Here is a 26,236-nt window from a genome sequence, read left to right as displayed (position 1 = left end):
AACATTCTCAAAGTGTCGCCACCTCAAAAACAAAGTTAACACGCGGTTGTTCATGTCGACTCATATTCTTTTATGCTTTCTGTCTTTTATTTGTGTCTGATGCGTTTTGCTGCTGCGGAGCGCATCACCTGTTTCGTCCTCCAGTGACTTCACTGGTGCAGCTAGTGCGTGGCGCGCACTCCGCTATATTTGTGGTCGGTAGATCTTTTTGAACTGCAGTTCAAAGTTAATTCATGAGGATAAAATGTATGAAGCCAGGTCGCAGTTTTTCTTTAGGATTGAGAGGAGATGCAGGAAAATAATAAACAGAGACAGGACAGAAAAACTGTCAAAATAAAAAACAAGTTAGTTTTTGTACCTGGTGGTTGCAACAAACAGACACAATTGAAGGTAATGAGAAGTGAGGAACAGAAAATAAAATAATTATTTCAATGTTTAGATCAGCAGGAACTCTGAGAGGCTGCAGGCGCATCAGTGAGTTTGCAGCCACCGCGCAGGGGGAGGGGGAGAGGGATGAAACAGGGGAACAGTAAAGATACAAAAAGTACCGTTGTTAAAATAATTGTGTTAACTTTGAAAATGTGGGTGCAATTTTAATTAAATGTCACCCCCCCCATTTTGACTCATGAACCCCCTTAGTCAAACGTGTTGCTGATTCCCCAAAAGTAGAACGTACAACTGATTATTAAATGAAAATAATTTAATTTAATCTCCTTAACCCATAACCACGTCTCACTTCCTGTGTAGCTCAGGCGAGTTCTTTAATTTAAACAATCCTCATGCCAATCCAGAATAAAAAGTCTCCATGTGGAAACTTTCTGGAGATGGTGCCATTGGATAAGAGAAATACTCCGGAAAGAGACTTTAATTACAAGACAATGTTTAGTATGTTATACAGATATGTCTAAACCATTACCAGAACTAAGTCCAAGGTCATGAACAAGACCAGGGTTACAGGTACAAAACCTGTGGCTGAACTTGGTGATGAGGGTTTCCAGATACTCTCCTCTTTCCTCTGGGGCATGGATATGTCTGAAAAAGTCCCGCAGAGCATTGGGAAGAAACTGGTTGGTGAAGTTATGTAGGGTCACCAATTCGTCCAGAACATCTCGCCTGCGCACACAAAAAAGAACGCTGGCTAAATGGATCTCTAATTACCAATATGTGCTGCTGAACAACACAAGTTACATCACATCCAAAACAAATAACAGACATACACATGCACAAATGAACGTACCAGACACTTTAAACCCTTTGATGCATAATGGTCACCAGTGGACAGGTACTCAAAATTGTTATTTATTTATTTTTGCTATTAAGCACAGCTGTTGAAGACTTTATTGCATGTGAGCCCCTCCATTTGGACTTCAGTAAGTCAAGCCAACATGTTTCATGTTCAGAATGCATGCTGTCCACTGAGATGGACATGTAATAAATTATTTGTAAATTAACAAAATGTTACAAAAAATATTTGTTGAAATTTGTTTAATTCACACCTAAAGATGAATAAAAAAAATTGTTTAAAAAATCCTGGTTGAAGATTTCATAATTCATGCATCAGAGGGTTAACAGGTTAAGCTTAATTAGATAAATGAACTGGAAAAACTACAAACCTAAAAGGTACTATAAAAACAATGATAGAATAAAAAGCATGAAGTCTAAAACACAGTGACAGTGCGTCACATGACACCACTGCACTACAATGCTAAGTGTGCATGACTATGTTATCTGTGTTTATTATAACTTAGTTTTCTATCTCATATTATTGGTATTTCATATGTGAATAACCTAAAAATAGTCATTGTTTACTAATGTGTCTTAAAATTAGAATAGTCCCCAAAGTTGGTAAAGAAGCAGTTTCTCTTTATATGAGATATATAAATATCCTTTTTAGTAAAGTGTGGGAATGGTTTTATGACAGAAGGTAACAATCTTAGACCGGTTACTGAGATTTTAAATCTGGACATTCTAAAAAACTAAATAAAATGTTCTTGTTATAATATTTCCTGTGAATTGAAAATTTCTAGAGTAATCAGTAAGTACATCATTTTGTCATTATAAAAAAGTACACTACAACGAAATTACAAACAGCAACACTGTTGATTTATACTAAAAACATAATAAAGACCCATAATAAAAGGAAATAAGAACACACAAACCAAAAAGTAGATATCTATTAAGTATTAAAATACGGACAGCATGCATTCTTGTAAAATAATAATAAAATAAGGTTCAGGAAAGGCCCAACCTCCTTATGCGTCAGTGTGGGATAGGGAGACTACATCTCCTCCCCTTCTGAACGGCTCATGGATCCCTGGAGGAACGAAAAAATGAATGCAAGTCAACGGGACTAAAAATGCTATTTTCTAATCCACTTTGCCTTACGCCTTGGATCGCACATATGTTGTACTGCAATTTAAATGAAAAGTAACGATGGGTGTTTCGACCACGCCAGTCACGTACTTTGAGATTTATTAGCTTGTAAACGTTTGTAATTAGCGTGAGTACATCGGCACGTCGCATATGTAACATCACCACATATTCTCCTCTCCTCTAGCGTAGCTGCATGACCAGATTTATGATGGTTATTTCCTCCTGAAGGAAGGATTTGAAGTTTGCTGAACTTACAGCCATTTCCCTCTGTTTTTTTCTCCATGTCTGGTTCAACAACGTCACTTTCGTGAAGCACATTTGTGGTCATGGACTTATTTTCACAAAAAACCTAAAATAGTGTTTCCCTCGTTCGAAAATAAGTGCGTTCATGGTATCAAAATGCTTCTTTAAAATTCACGGACATCATACGTGAAATCCAAGGCACATAACAAGTGGAATCAGAAAATAACGTTTTTAGCCTCTTTGACTTGCATTCAGTTTTTCGTTCTTCCGAGGACCGATGGTCCGGAAGTAGATGGGCGTGTGTGACTTAGGCTCCCTATTAGTGGCAGTGATTATTTAATGATCTTATGGCTGTTGGATAAAAACTGTTCATCAGTCTTTTTGTGTGATAAAATTGTCTTTGCTCAGATGAGAGTTTTGGGAATGCAGAAAAATTGAGCGCTTGTAAGTAAGTAAGTAAGTAAGTAACTTTATTTGTATAGCACCTCTCACAGACAAAAAGGTCACAAAGTGCTTCACAAGTTAAAAGGCAACAACATATAAATACAGTAAAATACAGCCACAATATACAGTGTCAAATAAAACCAATCTGAATGAGACTAAGTTTAAAATGCCTGGAGAAACAAATGGGTTTTAAGATTGCTCTTAAAAACATCAACTGAGTCGATTGAGCGTAAAGACAGAGGTAGCTCATTCCAGAGCCTAGGAGCGACGGCCTGGAATGAGCGATCTCCTCGTGTCCTGAACTGAGTACGTGGGACCATTAAAAGGTTTTGATCCATAGATCTCAGCCTGCGAGAAGGCGTGTAAGGGCAGAGCATGTCTCGAACATACAATGGAGCCAGACCATGCAGCGCTCTGAAAGTCAGCACAAGAATTTTAAAATTTATGCGAAATGTGATAGGAAGCCAATGAAGAGCTTTTAAAATGGGGGTAATGTGGGCCCTTCTGTTGTCACGGGTCAGAATTCTAGCTGCACAATTCTGGACTTGTTGTAAGCGGGACAGCTCTTTTTTGTTTAGACAAGAAAATAAACTATTACAGTAGTCTAAACGGGATGATGTAAACGCGTGAATAATCAACTCAAGATCAGCTTTAGACACCATTGTTCTGAGTTTAGAAATTTGTCTCAAGTGGTAAAAACAGTTTCTAGTTAACTGCTTTGCGTGATGTTCAAGAGACATTCCCTTGTCAAAGAAAACGCCAAGGTTTCTAAGGGTAGGTTTTACAGACAAGCTCAGATCACCTAACTGCTGGTGAATCCCTGGAGCAGCATCATCGGGGGCAATCACCAGTACTTCAGTTTTGTCTGAGTTCAGCCGTAAGGCATTTGCACCGAGCCACTGTTTGATTCGCTCAAAACATGATAATAAAGAATGCAATTTTTTAACGTCAGAAGGCTTGAAAGAACAATACAGCTGAAGATCATCAGCAAAGAGATGATAGGAAACATCATCGGCAAACTCCTGGATTAGGTTTCCTAAAGGAAGGATGTACAACAAGAACAAAATCGGGCCCAAAACTGAGCCCTGGGGTACTCCACACCGTAGATCAGTTGGGTCAGACAGGATCTGGTTGACTGAGACACTTAGGCTTCTCCCGGATAAATAGGATGTAAACCACGCCAGGACAGAACCTGACAACCCAACCAACTCGCGGAGCCTACTCAGCAAGATCTCATGGTTAACCGTGTCGAATGCGGACGAAAGGTCTAGTAAAACTAGGACCGTGCATTTCCCAGAGTCTGCGGACATCAAGATGTCATTGGACACTTTAAGCAGCGCAGTTTCCGTAGAGTGGTGCTTACGGAAACCGGACTGAAACCTGTCAAAGATATTGCGATCCTGTAAGAAGGAAACCAGTTGTTCAGATACCACTTTCTCTAAGACTTTGGACAGGAAAGGGAGTTTTGATATCGGTCTAAAATTTTTAGGATCTGTTGGATCCAGATTAGATTTTTTGAGTAGGGGTTCCACAAAAGCATGTAGAAGAAAACCCGTCTCCACGTCCATCTGCTGCACCTAAAGGATCTTCTGACATCCTTTAACTCTGCAGTCAGAGACGCTAGGGTTTCCTATTTCTCCAACCTGGTGTCCCAGAGCAAAGGGAACCCCAAGGTGCTGTTTAACACCATCAGCAGCATCGTGTCTCCTGCCTCTCCTACAGCCTCCATGCACTCTGTTGCAGACTGAGAGAACTTTCTGTCTTTCTTTGTGGGCAAAGTCAATAAGGTTAGATCTAGCATCTCTCCTTCAGCCTTGTCGCCACCTCTCCCGACTCCAACCAGGCCATCATCCTAGATAGCTTTGCTCCTGTTTCTTTGCCTGAGTTAACCAAACTAGTTAACTCTATGAAGACCTCTCTGCATGCCCCCTCGACATCTTACCCTCATCTTTGTTTAAAAGTGATTTTCAGTCCATTGGTCTCCATTATTAATGCTTCCCTGGTTTCTGGTCAGGTCCCTGCTTACCTTAAGAATGCTATAATCCACCCGCTTCTTAAAAAACCCGAGTCTTGGCGCCTCTCTCCATAGCCGCTTCAGACCCATCTCTAAACTTCCGTTCATCTCCAAGATCTTGGAAAGGGTTGTGGCTAAATTACTCACAGCTGCTCTTGATGAACATAACATCTATGACTGCTTCCAGTCAGGTTTTCGTAGAGCTCATTCTCTTCTTAGGGTCTCTAATGACCTTCTGACTCACAGTGATGCAGGGGACTGTTCTGTTCTGGTCCTGCTGGACCTGACTCCAGCCTTTGACACTGCTGACCATCACCTGCTACTGGAGAGGCTCAGATACTGGGTAGGCCTATCAGGAACTGCTCTGGAGTGATTCTCCTCTTATCTTTCTGAGCACTCCTTTTCTGTGGCCGTCTCCAAGTTTAGGTCCTCCACCACCTCCCTTACCCATGGTGTCCCACAAGGTTCTGTGCTGGGGCCTCTGCTCTTCCTCCTCTATCTGCTTCCTCTTCAGCACATCCTGAGCTCCTTCAAAGGAATCTCCAACCATCTTTATGCAGATGACATCCAACTGTACATCTCCTTTAAGCCCCATGAGATATCTAAGCTGCAGCTGTTACACACCTGCTTAGACTCTATCAAAACCTGGATGGTGGGAGCTTTCTTCAGCTGAATGAAGATAAGACTGAGATCCTCATCTGTGCCCCACACAAGCTGGTTCCCAAAGTCAGAGACTCTCTTGGTCAGCTTGCTTCTCACACCAAACCTTCTGTCAGGGATCTTGGCGTGACCTTTGACCCAGCTCTCACCCTGGATTCTCATGTCAGTTCTCTTGTTCGCTCTTTCTTCTTCCATCTCAGGAACATTGCTAAGCTGAGTCCCATTCTGTCCCACTCCGAACTTGAGACTGTTCTCCACACCTTCATCTTCTCCCACTTAGACTACTGTAACTCTCTTTTCACGTGTCTGAGCAGAACCTCCCTGAACCGTCTACAGGTGGTTCAGAATGCCTGTGCTCGGCTTCTGACCAAGTCGTCCAAACACACCCACATCACCCTGCTTCTCCTCCAGCTTCATTGGCTGCCAGTCAACTTCAGGGTTCATTTCAAGATCCTGGTTCTGGTCTATAGGGCCTTACATGGACAAGCACCATCTTACATAGGTGATTTTCTTAGTCCCTACACCCCCAGCAGGTCCCTGAGGTCCAGTGACCAAAGCCTACTGGTTGTGCAGCACCAGGCTAAAGACCAAAGGTGACAGATCATTTGCTGCTGTGGCCCCCAGACTCTGGAACTCTCTCCCCCTGAGCCTGAGATCAGTGGACTCAGTGGTCTCCTTTAAAAAGCAGCTGAAGACTCACTTGTTCAAGCTGGCTTTTGTATGACCTTCTTTACCACTCTCTCTTTATTCTGCTCTCCCCAACTATTCCACCTTCCTCAGGATCCACTGATTTCCCTCTTTCCTATTCACTCTCTCTCTTTCTTTACTCACAAATTGTCTATTTGTTGCTCATTTTAAATATATTTTTAACCATTTTCTTAATTCTTTTTTGTATTTTTACATTTTTTGTTTTTGTGAAGCGCCTCATGGTTTTTATCTTGAGAGGCGCTACAAAAATTATATTTTCTTCTTCCATCCAAGATGAGTCCAATAACGGTGGTGTCTTTTGCAAACTTGATAAGCTTGACGGAGTCATGGTTGGGGGTGCATCCGTTGGTGTACAGGAGGGGGGGTCGGGTTTTCACAGCATCTGTCTGCATTTCTTCGTGGGGGTTTGTTGCATACCGCTCAAGGCTACCAGGGTGTCAGATTCGGATAACAAGAATTTGTTTGGGTCAGGCTGAGATAATTTTCCTCTCTGTCTTCAGTCTTAAACTGATCATTCCAGTCCTTCAGTGAAGCCAATTTTGGGTTTTTAAACCTGTCCATTCAGTCCGGTGACTCTCTCCGAAATGACATCCATTTTGCGCACTAATACCGCTATCGCAGCTAGAACATTGTCCAGCTTACGATTCACCTCGAGTAACGTCCCAGTCTGAGAAGTCTCCTCACGGACGGTGCTTTCCGTGGGTGCGGGTCGCCCTCCAATTGCTCCCGTCTTCCCAAATTTCCAGAAAACCAGATATCCTCCCACTCCAATCAGGAGAAATCCAGTGATCATCAGGCCGAATATCCACACGTCTTCAATATCCTCAGTGGACAGCTGGGAGAGGCATATGATCTTCCACTCCTTCCAGGACTCCAGCATATATCCCACCGGGTGTGTCCCCTGTGGACATGTGGGAGCCCCCTGCTCCATTCTTATTGTTGAAAAAATCTTATCGATCGCATTGAATGACCAGTTTATCAAATCCATGGTTAGTAAAAATAGAGTTTTTCAGAAGAAATGCAGAGAAGCGCTCTGTGGGCAGACAGGACAAAGAGCCTTGGGGGAAAAAAGATAAGGGAGCGAAAGAGAGAAGCGTCTGTACTCCTCGAGTGCCTTGAAGAAAAAAGATCTGCACATCTTACACATCGAGAGGAGCCAGTTGAGGTGGCTAGGTCATCTAGTTAGTATGCCTCCCTGGTGTGTTTTTCTGGTCAAGTCCAACTGGGAGGAGAGCTAAGGCAAGACCCAGGGCACACTGGAGGGACTATGTTTCTCAGTCGGCCAGGGAACATCTTGGGATTCCCCAGGAGGAGTAAGCCCAACTGGCTGGGGAGAGGGAAGTCTGGGCCTCTTTGCTTGGCCTAATGCCCCCGCGACCTGACTCCGGATAAGCAGAAGAAAATGGATGGATATTTCATATTTTTAGCAGCGGACCCCACTCGTTTCACTTGAAACATCAAATAGAATATTTGATTAATCAACAGAGAATTTATTGGAATATTCAAATACTAAAATATTTGATAGCTGCAGCACTACTAAATATACAGCTGTAGGTTTTCCTTTTACTTCAAGGAAAATACTCCCTAGCAGGGTTTCCTCTAGGATTTTTTGAAACTGTGGCGGTGGGTTGTCGGTCGGGGTGGGGGGTGGGGGTGTATGGAGACGGTCGTTTTGAGACATGAGACTGTATGTTTGTTGGTAAACATTTATTCACATATTCATTGTACAACTGATATTACAAACTTGTAACCTACTGACACAGTTTGCCGACTCTTCTTTTGAAAATATTTTAATATACTCATCTGAAAACCAGAAATGAGTCTCAATGGGAAAATTACCTGACATTAATCTATATGCTGTTCGGAACAATCTGGAATTACGCATTAACGACAAACCATATTCACTACGTTAGTGTTCAAATGGAGCAGCATGCGTTAACATTTAGCTCTTTTTCACAGGTCTGAACTAAAAATGCCTTCTTCTTGCTGCAGTGGGACAGAGGAAGCTCTGTGACAGCGGGTGTGAGCTGTTATACGGAGTGGAGCTGCGGAGCAGTGAGACAGAATTCACGGCAAAACTTTAAACATTGCAGCGATCTGTGACAGATTGCTACTTCTTTGTAGTTTAGTGGGTTTTTGTGTATAAAGGAGGAGAAGAATGAATGGCCAGCAGCTGATTAGCTGGAAGACGGGAAAACGAGACCCGCAGCCAGAGTCTGACGCCACGGCGAGGGCTTTAAAAAACGAAGCTTCCTCTGGGTCATTAACTGACACTAAAACTAAGTGTTTTTAATTTTTTCAGCTTTGTTATAAGTCTGCTTAGTGACGTATGCTTCGGGAGGTGCGCTCATGATGCAGCGTGTCCTGCTGGAGAGAAACGTTGTGCAGTTTGCCTCACTGAAATCTTGTGTCGTACAGTATGCCAGCTTTCTGGAGTGACATGAACAATCCTATGAGACGGCCAAAAATCGCACAGTGTGATCCAGGCTTTACTCACGAGAGCAGCGCACCGCACAGAAGCCGGCTCCTTCACAGACGTAAAAAAACTGGAAGTACTGGTTTTTCCAAGTAAAATAAATTCTAAAGTTTCGTTATATTTAAATTAATTTTAAACTGTGATTATGGTTAGTAATACATGTGCAAATATAGACTATATGCCGTAAATCCTCTAATACAGGCCTGGGCTTGTATTTGACTCAAGCTCATCAAGCTCCAGGCCTTTATTGGAAGGAGGGCCAGAATTAGAGGCAGGCCTCAATTTCTATTTGAGCAAAATGAACTAATGGCTCGCTGGAGTTTTTGACAATTAAAATTGAGCCCACATTTTCAAAGTTAAACACATTTCTTTTAACAATGGTAGTTTCTGCTTCAGCCCTCTCCCCCCTCCCCCTGCGCAGCGGCCGCAAACTCACTGATGCGCCTGCAGCCTCTCGGAGTTCCTGCTGCTCTAAACATTAAAATAATTATTTCCTTTTCTGTTCCTCACTTCTGATTACCTTCAATGGTGTCTGTTTGTTGCAACCAGCAGGTACAAAAACTAACTTGTTTTTATTTGACTATTTTTCTGTCCTGTATCTGTTTATTACCTTCCTGCATCTCCTCTCAATCCTAAAGAAAAACTGCTACCTGGGTTCATATATATTCACCTTATGAGTTACCTTTGAACTGCAGTTCTAAAAGATCTACCGACCGCAAAAACAGCGGAGTGCTCGCTGCTTGGCGGCCGCATCAGTGATCAGTGCGTCACCGGAGGACAAGGTGATGCGCCCCGCTCCACAGCAAAACGCATCAGGCGCAAATAAAAGACAGAAACCAAAAAAAGAAATGAGCCGACATGAACGATCGCGTGTTAAATTAGTTTTTGAGGTGGCGACATCTGATTTGATAATGTTACTGTGGCCGTGCTCAGGACGCAGATGTCTGGAGCACGTCAACAATCAGAGCTTTGCATATGCAAGCTGGTTAAGGTTAGGATGGGGGTGAGGGGAATGTTAAATTGCAAGAGGGTAAACGTCACAACTTGGTTAAATGTCCGTTTTACGACGGGTGTCAGTACCGGCGCTCTGGCACAGCGCGTTGACCCCCCCCCCCCCCCCCCCCCCCGTCGCGCAGGAGCTTGTCAACTGCTGACAGCAGGCTGCAGTGTTTTCCGAGGGCTGCATCTTGCTGTTCATTATCACGTGACAGCGACTAGTCAATGACAGGCATAAAAAGTCACTATAGTGAAGTCGACTAGTTCATACAACCCCTACTGCTCCCCAGTGTTCTGCAGCATAATCAGCACGTTCTCTTTGAACTTGATATCAAATTTTCACCTCCTCTTCGACTCCGCAACTGCCAAATTGCAGTCTGTCACTGGCAAATCAAAAGTGAGACGGATGACACAACCCCCCCCCCCCCCCCTGTGGTACTTGCTTGTTACCACATTCCACCCGGCCACAATAAAATACCGGCCATTATTCACCTCCGCCGACTCCGACACCGGCCAAAATATGATACCCGGCCATTAATTGAATACAGGCCAATATTAGAGGATTTACGGTATGTCTCGTATTTCCATCCCAAAAATTAATTCTTAAGGTACGTTGTTTTATTTATTAATTTATTTATTATCCCTCTGAAAGTGTGGTGGCTTTATTTTGCTGTGGTGGCACGCCACGGTGAAATACACATAGCAGAAACCCTTCTATAGGGAGCCTAAATCTACTTCCGCATCATGGGTCCCCAGAAGAACGAAAAAATTAATGCAAGTCAATGGCACTAAAAATGCTATTTTCGAACCCGCTTTACCTTACGCCCTGGATCACACACATGCTGTACTGCAATTTAAATGAAAAGTAATGATGGGTGTTTCGACCATGCCAGTGACTTACTTTGAGATTTATTAGCTTGTAAAAGTTTGTAATTAACATGAAACTAGAAATCAACATGTCGCATATGTGACGTCACCACATAATCTCTCCTCGCCAAAGTAGCTGCTACTTACCACATGACCAGATTTGTGGTGGTTCTTTCCTCCTGTGGAAAGTTTGCTGAACTTACAGCCCTTTTCCCTCAGTTTTCTTCGTGTCTGGTTCAATGGTTCGCATTTGTAGTCCTGGACTTATTTTCACCCAAAACCTAAAATAGTGTTTCCCCCCGTTCAAAAATAAGCACGTTCTTGGTATCAAAATGTGTCTTTAAAAATTCATGGACATCATATGTGAAATCCATGGCACAAAACAAGCGGAGTTAGAAAATAGCATTTTTAGCACCGTTGACTTGCACTAATTTTTCCATTCTTCCAGGGACCCATAATGCGGATGTAGGTGGGCGTGACTTAGGCTCCCTATGTTTTGGATTGGGGTCCTTAACAGTCATCCACAGCACCAGCCTACCCATGGATTGACCTGACTTTAGACTGACTCTACTAAAGAAGCCTGTTGTCTGATGCCAATGGTCTAAAAATGTAAAAAAAAATTGGCATATTCATTGGCTAACCAATAAATCAGTCAACCCATGTTCCAGACCTTAACCCCATCTTTGGGATGTGCTGGAGTATGCTTTGCGCAGCGGTCAGACTACCATTATCAATGCAAGATATTGATGAAAAATGAATGCACCACTGGATGGAAATAATGCCACAGTGAATGCATTCAGCAGTAATAGCTAAAAGTGGGCCAACAAGTGTGTGACCTTTTTTTGGGCCGGACAGTGTTTTTATTTATCCATGAAGCCTCATGAATCAATCAGTTAATCCAACTACCAGAAGATCTTAAAGTCGAAAAGATCTGGATTACTTTAAATTTGTTTATTTTTATATGTTAAACAAGACAGAGGTTGTATTTTTTTGGACATGTCCAACCTTTGGAGGTGAAAGTGTAGTCAACACTAGAATTTAAAATGGTCTTGTGTTTGTTTTGTGTGTTTTCATGTGAACCTTTCATCCAGGTAAATCCTCAGCATCTTCCAGTGGAGACGTCTGGTGTAAAAGATGAACTTAGCCAGTTCTGTGGGGTGATCCACTAGTATGCCTTTAGACATGAAATAACCTATACCCTACACGCACAAACAAAAATACATAAAGAAAGATCATGAAAAATTGGGAATATTTGAGTTTTTGTGGGTTTTGGAAATATTAGATACGTGTATGTTTTGTAATTTTCACCTCTTGTGGATTAGCGTTGAATGTTAAGCTGCCTTCATCTAGCTGTAGATACAACCTTCTATAAGAGAAGTCAGCAGGTAGTCTTTTGTTGTAGATGGAGCAGTGACCCCATGTGGACTTGCACAGCCTGATGGATAAAAAAATAAATAAAACAGGTACATGACACCAAATGTAGACACAACAAATTTGAACATCACAGTACAGCCATGGAAATAACAAATGTACTTCTATTAGGGATGTGTATTGGTGAAATTCTGGCGATACGATACTTATCACGATACAGGGTAGACGATACGATATATCACGATATATTGTGATACATTCAGTCGGACAATTATAGCAATTTTTTTAGACTAAAATTATTATAGGAAAATTCAATAAACGGTCCAAACTGATACTTAACACAATTAACATGAGGTATCTGAACCATAATAGAGGGATTTACATTTCAGTGGTGGAAACAAACTCCATTGCACCCTACTGCTGACTAGCGGACGGCATTTGATTTGCACCAAAAGAAAAGAAAATACACAAATGTTTGCACATAAATTCTTCCAAAAAAATCGATACACAGCTTTTGAACATCGATCTAATATCGCAGGAAAAAATATCGCGATATATTGCTATATTGATATTTTCTGACATTCCTAACTTCTATCATTACAGACTTGTGAGAATGTGGGGAAGTATCGTACCCCTGCCACAGATATTCGTCATTTCCCAGGTCCTGCCACACACAGCTGGCCAGGCATAGATCCGTAGCATTCAAGTACGACAAGATGGTAATACCCAGTTCAGGTGGGAGCATCTCCAAGTCTATAAAACTGTGTGGCTCTTTACCTACAACAAATCAGACAAAAGATGTTCAGACTTATTTTAAATATTCTGTATGGGTTTTGTCTGAAAATACGTCTGGGACTACAAACATGCATCACCAAATTGATGTCATTGAACCAGAAATGGAGAAGAACTTAGGAAAAATGGCTTTAAGTTAAGCAAGCTTTGAGTCCTCCTTTCAGGAAGACAGTCAGTTACCCAATGAGGATTTTACTTCAACACAAATACAGATATTCATGGGTTTTACTTGTTTTTACTTGCTCGTACTCGTCAAAAATGCTTTATCTGTACCGAATACTCATCTGAAACGAGTATCCGGCTCATCCCTGGTACTAATGATCACCTGCTCATACAGTCCTCCAGCTCCTCAATAATCGTAGCTAGTGGTAGGTCAAGCGACATGTCAGGTGGGGTCAGAGTCATGATGTGGCTTACTAGTTTGATGAACTAAAACAAATGAATAAGGTTCTAGTCAGACTTGTCGCTCATTCTTCTGAATAAACATTTTGATACTCAAAAACTTGATGTGACAGTGTGTATTTTTCCTGGCGATAGGGGGCAGTAGATACCTAAATCATTGCAAGCAAGCAGTATTTTTGTGTTGGAGTAAGACCTTACCAACAGATGCCCATTAGGGTCAAAAAGCCTCGGGGAGTGCAAACTTTATCAAAATAACGAGCACATCAGACTCCCTTTCATCACTGGCAACAAGTGAAGAGGTAAAGTAAAACAACAACATTTAAGAATGATGAATGATTTGTAACCGTTTGTTACAAATCAGTAAATGCATTTTGTCCTCATGGGCTCCCAGAGAAGGAGACGTGGCATCTAAATGATAATAATCGGAGAAAAATAATCGCTTTAAATGTTTTTTATGGTATGATTTTCATGACTATATTGTAAATAATGTGTTAAAACTTGATTTGAAGAATATCGTGAATTGAACTGAAATCATAATTTCTCATGAAAAAATATCGTAATTTAACCTTTTCCTAAAATCGTTCAACCCAACAACACAAGACTTTCATTTTTCTGGAAGACAAGTAACCTTCATCTCTTTTTCCATTTCGTCCTCCTTTCTTCGTCAGGTGGTCGGCAAGCTCTTCCTGAAGCTGTTGCTGTTGCCTGGGTGGGAGTCTCCAAAGTACCTGACCCATCTGTGTGAGAGAGACACAGCTCTAAATACGTCTCCCACAAGACAGCTCTAAGTAATTATTTTAATCGTAGTTTAACAGTGTTTACCGTCTAGCTTCCTCCACATTTTACCAAGGTGTACGGTATTACCGGGACTAATGTTAAAATAATGATATAAGCTTCAAGTGGAATTACCAAACTGTTGGTTTGGACCTTCACCGCTCAGAAACTGAATAGACTCTTTTACTAAAACCATAACAACAAAACACACATAATATTAACAACTTTTTTAAAATGCAGCTTATAAAAAGATTTTTTTTTGCCTGAAAAACCAGCATGTTTAACTTTTCCAGTTTCAACATAGGATGTTGTGGACCGACTGCTGAAAACCTGCTTCGATGAGCTTGTGGCACCAACATATGGTCTAAACATCTGGAGAAGGCTGGCTGCAAATTTCCACCAGAAAAGTGCGTTGTCTCTTTTAATAACAGGCTCCAGACAGAAAACTGCTATTTCAGCTATGGCATGCTCCGCTACGGTGCCAACACGGCGTGCGTCTTTCGCTGTCATTTTTTGTTTGCACAAATTACCTCATCAGTGTTTACTGACTCTCCTTTAAAGTTTGCTTCAAACCTGAAATACTACCAAACTGCAGAAGCTGTATTCGTTTTAGACAGCAAGCATTGTGCGTGAACTGCCATTTATCTCTCAGCATGCAGTCTCCACGCTGTCAAGTGTAGGGTTGCAGGGATCAACCGGTTTGACTATTTACCCCAATTTACTATATATAGTATAAAAAAACATTGGTTCAAGCACTGAACCCTGTTGTACTTCACAAGTAACCACAAGTAAGTGTCTGTGAACTTGTTTAAAGTTGTTTTTATCTGTTTATATGTTTGATCTTTGTAGCACGGTGAGGTATGACGTCACATGCATAGTGCATTACAAATAAAACTCATTATTATTGTTTTTATGAACCTAAAGTATGAAGATTTGTCATGTATATTAACAAAATGAAATCTGCCAGTCAGGTAGGATTTAAACGAGCCTAGCGATGTTCCTATGATCCCTACAACATGTTCAAGCCTTTCTAAAAGAATATTGTGATCAACTGTGTCAAAAGCAGCACTGAGATCTAACAAGACTAGAATAGACACAAGATTCTTATCTGAGGCCATGAGAATATCATTTGTAACTTTCACTGATGCGCCCCTGGGTCCCGGATTGCTGGGTTCCGGGCTCGGCTGACCTTGAGGTGGGAGGCTGTGGCCGGGCCTGTGGGCTTGCCGCTGATATCTCCCAGGACTCTGCCGGCTGCTGGCTGTGACCCCCCAGGACAATTCTCTTCGCCTCTCAAGAGGGGGCTGGGGCTTTTCTGGTTACAGTCTCCCTGGGGTCCCTGCGCTCCGGGGCAGCTCCTGGATCTCTGGGACTTGGAGCTCCCTCCATCTTCTACACGTTTGGGGAGCAGACCTGTGTCCCCTCACACTCTCTATTGGACGCTCCTATAGAGAAACCTTACATATACAAGCGCTGGTACGCACACAGGTGCTCACATGGTGCTCTCATAAGTATGGACTTGGGCAAGTTCAACACATGTCTTAAGGCTGTGGTTGGCACTAAATGCACTGTGATTTATTATCGTGTGATTGTTCAGTAAAACAATGTTGATTTTATATTTCCTCATCAGGTTGACACAGTGATAGCTTGCTCTTGTTGTGTATCCCTTTTTTTTGTTTGTTTGTTCTTCTCTTTCTGCAGGTCTAGAAGCAGACTCTTGCTTATCATGTATTGTTTATTTTCTGGTACGAATTATAAAGCATACAAAAAACAATAACAATAAAGTTTTAAGGATCAGGCGTGACATTAAAGCAGAAGCTTTGATGCTCAACCTGAGAGCAAACCTGTAAGGCTTGTTACCAACATTCAGACATTAATTCTGTTTGCTTCACAGCCAGACAGGCCACGGGGGGTAAAAAAAAAAAAAAAAAAAAGAAAGTGATGAGGAAAAAGTGATGGGATAAAAGGTTGATCATATTTTTTAACCCTGTCTGTTGGGTGACTGTTTAGCGTGACGTCTGATATATAGTCCCATAGCCACGCCTTGGTGTGGGGGCTGGGGGGTGCGTCAACATGGTTGGGAACTTGGGACATAAAAGGGGGTGCGCGGCTAAATAAGTTATCACTGTTTAGGGCAGATGGCAGACTGCACGTGTGGTGTCCTGTGGGTGAGCAGTTTGCTGATGTCAACGTTGTGGAATGAGTGGCCCATGATGGTGGTGGGGTACTGCTATGGGCAGATGTATGTTATGGACAACGAACACAGGTGCATTTTATTGATGGCATTTTGAATGCACAGAGGTCCCATGACAAGATCCTGAGGCCCATTGTTGTGCCATTCATCAATGACCATCACTTCATGTTGCAGCATGATAACGCACAGCACCATTTTGTAAGGATCTGTACACAATTCCTGGAAGCTGAAAACATCCCAGTTCTTGCTTGGCCAGCATACTCAATATACATGTCACCCATTGAGCATGTTTGGGATGCTCTGGATCGGCGTATATGTGTGTTCCAGTTCGACTCGTTGCATTCTCCCTCAACCCAAATCCTCGGATCACGCATTTTAGCAAAAACGCTAACGTTAACTTGCCTTGCGTTGACTGCAGAGTTGTGGGTGATGGTCAAGCAGATGTGTCATGGGATTTGAAGCGTTGCTGCCTTTCACAGACACTTTTTCTGCACGTGCTGCAAACAGGATAGCCGTCTTCTATCAACTGTCCCTCGGCATTCTTCAGATATCCAAAAAATGCCCGTACTTCCCACTTTGTCTTCTTTGAGGGATAATAAACGTCCTGAGCGCTGCCGTCTCCTCCTTTGGCTATTATTTCAGCTTTAGCGTCAAGAAAGTTTTGGTTGTAAACAACAAAGTGCGGATGTGCCACCGGCAACTTCAGCAGATGATACAGTGGCTGGTAAGGGTCAAAGCGCCTACACCGCAGCCACGGTAATCCACCAAGATAATATATATATTTTTTTAAAACAAGACGGTTAATATTTACCGCTACACCGGTTACCGTGACAACCCTACTGGCAACATTCCAGCTCTGACAACCACCCTTCCAGCACCACCAACTTCTACTGCCTTGCCACCAGGCACCACCACTTCACAAACTATTGTGCGTGCCACTGCTGCTCTATGTAAAACCTGTTCTAAAAAAACCATGTCCCATATGCCAGGCTCTAATGAACAAAAAAAATCTTAAAAGACACATTGAAAGAAAGCACACCAGCAGGCCTAAAGAAATAATTCAATTCAATTCAATAATACTTTATTAATCCCAGAGGGAAATTGATTGCTGTAGTAGCTCAGAATAATAATAATAATAATCAAGTCATCAAAGAGTTATTGTATATTACAATGGCTGTTGGCAGGAAGGATCTCCAGTAGCGGTCAGTGTTGCAGCCAAACTGAAGAAGGCTCTGACTGAAGACACTCTTCCGTTGTCGGACAGTCTTGTGAAGAGAATGCTCAGGGTTGTCCATAATTTTCTTGATTCTCTGCAGAATCCTTCTTTGCATTATCTCCTCCAGTGGTTCCGAAACTGCTGAAACTCTGGCTGAGTCCTTGAAAGGTCTTGGAGTTCCTCCATCTTGTTGGCCAGCGATCTCACACTGCCCATTATGATCGATGGAAGAGATGGTTTGAATTTCCTCTTTCTCTGTCTCCGTTTTGCTCCCGCTCTGCACCCACGCTTCTAACGTTTTAGCTCATTTGGGATTTGTGGCTTCAGTTGAGGTGTTATTTCAGCCTTTCCAATGTTAATCAGCTGCTCCCGATTGTAAACCAGCTCGTTGCCATGGTTACGCATCATAACAAATGCTCAAAAAGTGAAAAAAGCTAAAAAATAGCAGTCAAAATCCTCCAAGCTTCACAGCACCAGAAACAGAAAAGTAAAGTGTCCAAAAAAAGTTTTTCTTGAGAAACTAGAAGAAAAAATATCCAAGAAGAGGCAAAACTTACATATAGTCAACAGAGCTACTCCAACATGCAGCCACCCAGAGCAGCGCAGTTCCGTGGATGTAGATAACCTCTACATCCCGCCTTGACAGTGAGTGTATAGACCCAGAAAATTTGATTTTTACTGTTAAAAAGTCTTTATTTGGAACAAGTATTCCTCTTCATGTTCAAAGCAAATTATGGGGAGAAAATCAACACATGTTCTGTGAACTGAATGAGTACCAGGTGAACATGGAGTTGGCATGGAGGAGTGGCTTGAAATCTTATGTGTGCATACATCTAAAATCAATAACATACTCTTCATCAAATGCCATCTGTCCTGCACTTCAGGAAGAAACACTAAAAGAGATGGTGAAAAGCAAGTGGTTTGGCGAAGATAAAAAGAAATTGTGCCTTGAACGACAGAATCTTGCTGCAACCAACCATAAGCCCTCTCCGTTCTTACTAAAATAGAAACACCAGAGTCCAAAAAAATACATCTCGGTTTTTGAACCCACTGTTTCATATTGCAGCCTGTTGGGACGAGTGAATGTTACATATGACAACAAAAAATTCACGGCACTGTCCTTGTGCCAAAATAAAGAGGTCATGCCCTCACAAATACAATGCCCAGTGGCACTCGTTTCAAACCCATCTCAGTTTGTTCAGACGAGTAAGGAGCATAGATGTGTAGGAAAGCCTGGACACAGTACCATCAATCGTAGATGACATACGAGAAGAAGAGGAGGAAGACAGGTCATTTCCCCCAGAAGATCAGGAAAAGATGAGGCGCGTGATCGGGTACATTTTGAAGGAAAAACAAATCCCTGTCGTTCTGCCAGGACACATAATCAATCCTGTTAACAGAGAACACAGGAAGCATCTCATTCCTGAAGAGATGCTGTGCCAGCACTGCCCGGGCAATGTGCCATTGAGTGACCCAGTTCGTATAACCAATAAGGCCAAGATCCTCACCAACAGAACAATTGTGCATGGTAGGCAAAATCATTTTTGATTAGCTAATTTCTAATGAAATTACGTGACAGTTGTGATCAGTTTAGAGGGATTTGTGCTTAACATTTTTTTCTTTTCTCTGCAGACCCAACCTCCACCTCACACACACCATGGCCTACCTCAATAAAACATTAAACACTATTCCAGTGTCTCATAGTTTTTTGTTTCCTATTTCCACAACAAAAATGAGAAATAAACACCACAGATAAGGTATTTCAAACTAAATGTTTTCCAGTTTATAGAAGAAAATAAAAAACATAATGGACCATCCAAAGGACCAATAATAATGCAGCTGGGTTTTAAATAAAGTTTTACTTTAATGAAATGTATTAAATTCATCATTGCAAAGTTCCACAGCATTCTGCATTGAAGGTGTTACAAGGTGGATGATCTAAGGGTGTCCAGAACCAGGAAAGTTGGAAAACGTTTTTTTTTTTTGTTTTTGTTTCTACAAACAACTTCAATTAAATTAATATGATAAAAGCTTTTATTATTATTATTATTTTCATTGCTGAATAAGCCAAATTTGAAACTGCAGGGAGAGCATGATGACGTTTTCCACAACTGTAAACATGTTACCACTTTTCAGAAGTCTCTAAAATTGTGGCTTGCACGCCTCAAAGGACCAAAACCATGTCATTACATGTTTCCAAATGTGTTAAAACACACAGAAGAAAATGATGTCACTGACACACAAGTAAAGCATCTTACTGAACTCATTGTAACCCACATTGTAGCTCTTAATAGTAGTTTTGATCGCTATTTTCAAAAAAGACAGATTTGATGAGTTGAATGGCAAAAGGTGGATTCAAAATCCCTTCGCTTATGAAAATCCAGAATCTCTGCGTGAGTTAGGATTGACTCCAGAAGAAACAGAGATGTTACAACTGAGCAGTGATCCTTTGCTAAAGAAAAGTCATGAATGCATGCAGTTGTCCTCATTTTGGATGAGCTTCTCATCTGAATATCCTGCCTTAAGTAAGGCCAGCTTTCAGCTTCTCAATCCCGTCACAACAACACACAAATGTGAAGCAGGGTTCTCAGTTCTAACAAAAATAAAGACAAAATTCAGAAGTAGACTGAATGCTGCACCAGATATGAGAGTTGCATTATCCTCTTGTAAACCAGACTGGAATGCAATACTGAAAAACAAGCAAGCCCATCCATCACATTAGCAAGGCAAAAAATAAATAAATAAATAATTTTGGTTATGACTTTCATCACTAAGCATATGTGAAAAATATTTTCTATGCTTAAAACAATTTTTGGATATTTGCCTGTTCTGAATGTTTTATCTAAAAGTTTTGTGCAATACTCCGTTTAATGTCCAAAGATAAAAACATTATCCTTATTCTGAAAATGTTTTGTTTTTCAGATTATTTCTAAATACATTAAAAATGTGCATAATGTTTCAAATACGGTTTTTCATTTTTATGTTCAAATTTGACATTTTTAAGTTAAAAAAATAAGAAATGCAAAGGATAGTAAAATGCATAGGATTTTGTTTAAAGAACAGTTGCATTTATAATGAGTAAATACATTTTTTTAAATGGGGTCATGATGTTTTGTCTTTTTCAAAATGTGGGTCATCTGAAAAAAAGAGTGGGAACCACTGGTCTAGTCAATTTCCCCATCATCAATTTCCCCATCACAGGAACGATCCTGGAGTTCTGGTATTGGAAACATGCCTATTGTCCTACAAGACAGCTCTAAACATGTGTCCTTCAAGTTGAAGTAAAAGCTTTTACTTCAATTTGAAGGACTGTTCAGAATCAGCTTAGAAAGAAAATCGAGTCTGTTGACAAGTGAAGCTTCACTTTAACCCAGTTTTTAAAAAGACCATTCTAAATCGGACTGTAAAATCTAATTAAAAGCTCGTTTCTGTTCAATGAGTGCTCACGTTTCTGAATACTACTAATAATAATAATCTGACCTGGAGGTGAATTACGTATTTAGACGTCCAGTTGATCTACATTAAATAAGACGATCGTAACATACCAGTGAACGAGGCAGAAAAACTTTGGACTGCTGCTTCTCTCCGTCATTCTTTGAGCTCAAACTGCTAAACAGCAGCTAATATGTTGCTTAAGCAAATTCATTGTACTGTAATAAATGTCAACGACGAAGTTTCACTGAGCAAGTTCGTGTGACCGGTAGCCCCGCCCTCTCAATACCATTGGCTGCGCTCTCCAAAGAAGCCACCAAAACAGAATCGGATTGGTTTAACCTGCTTTCACTTGGAATCTTTCACAAATCCCCAAGTTAGCTTACCAAGCTAGTTTAAGTTAACGACAACCTACACGGATATACTTTGTTGTTATAATATACACGTGTGTTATTTTTATACAAACATTACTATGTTTCATAAGAATGACGAGACGTGACTCTAGAAACCCACCTGAGTTTTAAATTCCTCCGACAACATGACCTGTCACTTGGTCATCTGAAAACAAGGCTTTGCTATCAAATGCAACGAGTTATCTCCCAACCGTATCCTGATACGAAGTGGTTAGCTCTTGTAATTCTGAAGGGTCTCTCGCCATACCGCAGCACAATCATCGACATATATACAGGTTCTGCAGTTTGTTATAAGTAACTGTAACCACCATCGTAAATTGGGACTCTAGATGGCGCTGTTGTCAAAAAGAGCACATGCAAAATGTCAAGTCAAATTTTCTTTATTCTGTACCCTTAGTCCAATACACAGAAGTAGTAAAAACATTGTACAGGTAAGATAAAATGAAATGGGCACAATATGACACGCTAACGTACAATAAACAATAATCAAAACAGAAACAAGAGACAGTAGTGTGAAAACAAAATATAAATTATAGTAACTCCCTACTCTAAAAATGAAAAAGACGGTTGTAGTGTTTCCACATCTTTGACTGGTTGGTTTCTCTGAATTCGGTGCACTTGGGGTTTGGGGTTACTGAAAAATAAACCACACAGAATTATGTTTCTGAACATTGCATCTGATGAAGGACCAAACCTCTGAGAAACTATATTTACTCACCTTAGGCATAATATCCCAGGCATGATCAGGAATAGCTTTGTTACCTAAGTCATTTTAAATTAAACCCTGTAACAGAACAAACTGAATCATGTGTGACTATTATTATTATTTAAAAAAATTCAAATACATTTAGTAAAAAACATGGTGATCACTTTTCATGTTTGTAAAATCACATGTTGTATAGGTATTTTGTTTGATTTTAAATAAAACTAGGTGAACTGTATTTCTTGCAGAAATGTTGATTAACTGATATCTGAAGCTGCTGAATAGCTGATCGGAAGAGGAAACTAAGCTAAATTGTCAAAATGAGCTTAGAGTATCTGAAGATTTAGGCGCAAAATCACTAACAAGTGTAATAATGCCCAAAAATAAGGTCAAGAATGGAGAAAAAGCCTAAACAGCGGAAAACTGAAATCTCTGAACATAGTTAATAAAAACAAACTGGACAGCTAGAATGTTAATAAGGGCTTGTATTTGTTTACGAATTGTTTTATGAATAAATTTTCTCAGTTAGCTGAACTGTGCAGCATATGCTGATTTCTGAAACTGAGCTGAACATGCCCAAGAACTCAGATGATGCTGAAACTGAGTTCAATTATCAAAGTTAGCAGAATGAACAGCACAGGCCAAAAGTTTGGACACACCTTCTCATTCAATGTGCTTTCTTTATTTTCATGACCATTGCCATTTACAAAGGGGCCAACAACTGCTAAACACCTCTGGGAACTCCTTCGAAACTTTCGGAAAACCATTTCAGGTGACTACCTCTTGAAGCTCATCAAGAGAATGCCAAGCATGTGCAAAGCAGTAATCAGAGCAAAGGGTGGCTATTTGGAAGAGAATAGCATATAAAACATAACTTTTTTTGATTAAGTACTTAATTCCACATGTGTTCATTCATAGTTTTGATGCCTTCAGTGACAACCTGCCAATGTAAAAGGTCATGAAAAAAATGAACACATATGATGAGACGGGTGTGTCCAAACTTTTGGCTTGTACTGTATTTGGAATTTCTCAAAAGATTAGCAGAAAGCGCTACTAACACATAGAGACGTGAATTAAAATTAGATGGAAATTGGTTATATACACACACACACACACACACACACACACACACACACACACACACACACACACACACACACATATATATATATATATATATATATATATATATATATATATATATATAATATATATATATATATATAATTTTTTTCAGGCTAAATGACTCCAAGTAATCTGCTGTCAGACTGATTTTGGATTTGTTTGGAGTTGTTTTTAATCATCATGTAATCTTCATTACAGCCTTTGAGTTTTAACATCAACTGTGTTTTCGTTTCTTAGCTTATTGCTACACGTGTGTTGCTGCTGCAAGCTTGGAGCTAGATTACATCGTGACATCATGAAGGAGACTACTGATTCTGGCCCTGTGACACTTGGTGATGTGTGAGCTGATTCACCTGGTAAATGACTTTTACATTAAATGTTTTGTTATTTTCTATCAAAAGTAAATTAACTAATAATCTGCATTATAGTAGGACACAGCAAACTATGGATGCTACACCATGAGGCGCAGGCACACGCCAAGAGTCTATAAGAGCACATGAGGTGAGCAACACCACAGATTATTATTATTATTATTATTATTATTATTGCACACTGTCCTTGATTTGCTTTCTTTCTGCATCTCATCATTAGCCTGGCTGGTCACCTGATAACTCCTGTCATCTGGTTGTGACAGCATGAGGATGTCCTCAACACACACCTGTAACCTATCAGCTCATCTGGCAGAATAGAGAGAAGAGACAACACCACATCTCCTGTTCCTGTAAAGCCTTCAGCCATCCTTCGATGACTGAGAACCTCCATCAGCTGTCTCCTGTCTGCCTCCTGGCTGACTGGTTAGGGCACGTGACTTTCACCCGGGAGTCTGGGGATTAAATCCTGATTGGATAATTATTTTTACATCTGCCACAGATCTCTCTGAAGAACTTAGAACTGACGACTTCAGCAATGCTGTGCCACTCTGTGGATTTTCTCTTATTTGTGTTGCAAAAGCACGTCTTTTCATTTCTCCACCTCACCCACAAGTACCTGAATTTCTGCTCGTGAAATAGCGCTTCCTTGATCTACGGTCGCCATGTCACTGGCGGAGCGCTGCAGCAGCCGGCTTGAGTAAATGCATGAGATCCACAAGGCACCTGGCATTGACTATTTATGGCAGTAAGTGGGTGGGGTGAGGGCGGGATGTGACTAAAATGCAGCTGAGAAACGTTCTCGTTAGTCTCCGATTTATGACGCGGTGATTGCGTGTAGCTGTGCGTACTCCATGTTTGATAAATCACAAACCTACTTGGTGTAAGTACATTTTCTTTGCTGAGCTTAAGTACGTTTTCGTAAGGATTCTACGCAATGTTTGATAAATGAGACCCCTGGTCTGCTTGTCTCCTCCAAATAGACTTGGTCCCTTTCTTCTTGATTGTCTGGGTAAGGAGAGGGAGAAAAGTCCTCCACTTCTAATGACTGCTCAGTGTGAAAAAAGCTGGCTTCTTCGTCTCGTTACCCAGGCCTAGTCCACACGTAGCCGGGGTTTTTTTAAAAAACGAATATCCGCCCCTCCAAAAACTTGCATCCACACCACCTCGTTTAAAACAAACTCTGTCCACACGTACCCGGATAAATACTTTGTTAAGGACATGCCAGACCTGTAGGCGGCAGTACTTCCCCCGTTCTTAACCTCGTCCTTCGTCTGTGGTCTTCCGTAAGGAGCAGTAATTCCGCTTGCAAAAACAAACAAGCAGAAAGCGCTTGGACAATTGATAAAGCGAGCGCAGCTCTGAGGGCATCCATGCTGTCGGCTAGTGTAAACACAGGTCGCACACGTGATGTCAGCATTTTTTTGTCGCGGAAAGTGACGTTGCGGACCTTAAAACTCCGGTTTTGTCTGTCCACACGCAGACACCCAAAACGGAGAAAACGCAGATCTTCACTTTGGCCGGAGTTTTTAAAAAGATCAGATTTCATGTGAAAAAACTCCGTTTTCGTGTGGATGACGGGCCAAAACGTAGAAAAATATCTACGTTTTGGCAGATCCCCGGCTACGTATGGACAGGGCCCCAGCCGTCTTCGTCACTGCCGCGGCCCCGCCCTGTCGGTCCGCCAGGAAACGCCTACTAATGTTGCAATTTTCAAATTTCATAAGTGGGTGGAGAAGGACTCTGAGGTAGGGTTGATAAGCCCTTTAACTTGGGCTATTACCAGAAATAAAAACCGGCGTGTCGTTTAGAATCCGCATTTTAAACATGAATTGAAACTGAAGCTCAAAGAGGCGGAGTCTTGCTGCTGGTGAGTTTTCATTGGTCGGTTGCAGACAGGAGTCGTAGGTTTTCAAGCAGTGCTTGAAGACTTTTTGTGGCTGATTTGGTCATGAGACGACTCAAAAAGCTGTCACAGAGACGGTGTCAGTACAAGATCTGCTCGGGTGCAAAATTGGCTCGGGGTCCGTCGACTGCCGATGACGTCTCAGTAGTTGATTGGCTGAACATGAACCTTACGGAATTACGTAATCACGTTACGTTGTTATCACGTTACGTTGGTCCAGGCAAATCTTTGTGTTGGAAAGATGGACAACTTTTACAAAGAAATCCATCATTACCTCTTTGAAAATACACTTTTAGCATAGAGCTGCATGTATATTAGGGCTGAACGATTAAGTGCATGTGTAATTAAATTGCGATGTGAAAAAAAGGAGATTTTCTAATCGCAAAGGCTGCAATTTGGCAGCGAGTGGTTAGCGCAATGCTAATATACGTGGAAAAACCCATAGGAATGCTAATGCTAATATCACCGATTACATTATTACAAATTATGAATTAGAAACGTGCCAAATGATTACATTTGGAGTCTAATAGAAAGTAAAACTACCATCAATCAAATAAGTATAGACAGGTATTTTAGTAAAGCCAGAAAACTTTAAACTCCAGAGTTTTGGCTAGCAGCTATGAGCGTACCTGAACTACACATGGACAAGACGTCAAAAACTAAACACAAAATACTTCAATAAACGGGACACAATTGTTTCCTGTAAATACAATTTCACAGGTGTTGCTAATACCTATGATCCTTCAAGGGATGTGCTCA

The 26,236-nt window shown here is 41.1% G+C and overlaps 1 protein-coding gene across 3 annotated transcripts in view; it reads right to left on the bottom strand.

Annotated features, from left to right (window-relative positions):
* Window positions 1-21,642, bottom strand: part of fbxo8 (F-box protein 8) — a 29,728-nt gene extending 8,086 nt beyond the window's left edge. Inside the window, exons 1-6 of one of the 3 annotated variants that reach the window (XM_015954364.3) lie at window positions 21,476-21,642; window positions 13,975-14,083; window positions 12,785-12,929; window positions 12,090-12,216; window positions 11,862-11,980; window positions 917-1,113 (exon numbers count right to left, since the gene is read on the bottom strand). In XM_015954364.3, the coding sequence (XP_015809850.3) occupies window positions 917-1,113; window positions 11,862-11,980; window positions 12,090-12,216; window positions 12,785-12,929; window positions 13,975-14,083; window positions 21,476-21,502 (724 nt within the window). In that variant the 5' untranslated portion in view covers window positions 21,503-21,642. Of the gene's footprint in view, window positions 1-916; window positions 1,114-11,861; window positions 11,981-12,089; window positions 12,217-12,784; window positions 12,930-13,974; window positions 14,084-21,075; window positions 21,216-21,475 lie in introns of those variants that run through there. The other 2 variants (XM_015954362.3, XM_015954363.3) reach the window with 2 other exon arrangements.
* Window positions 21,643-26,236: the final 4,594 nt, after the last annotated feature.

This window comes from Nothobranchius furzeri, chromosome 7 (assembly GCF_043380555.1).
Source record: "Nothobranchius furzeri strain GRZ-AD chromosome 7, NfurGRZ-RIMD1, whole genome shotgun sequence".
In the NCBI taxonomy this organism is placed as follows: Eukaryota; Metazoa; Chordata; class Actinopteri; order Cyprinodontiformes; family Nothobranchiidae; genus Nothobranchius; species Nothobranchius furzeri.
Note: the sequence above shows the minus strand (reverse complement) of the source record. Positions and strands in the feature narration are given on the sequence as shown.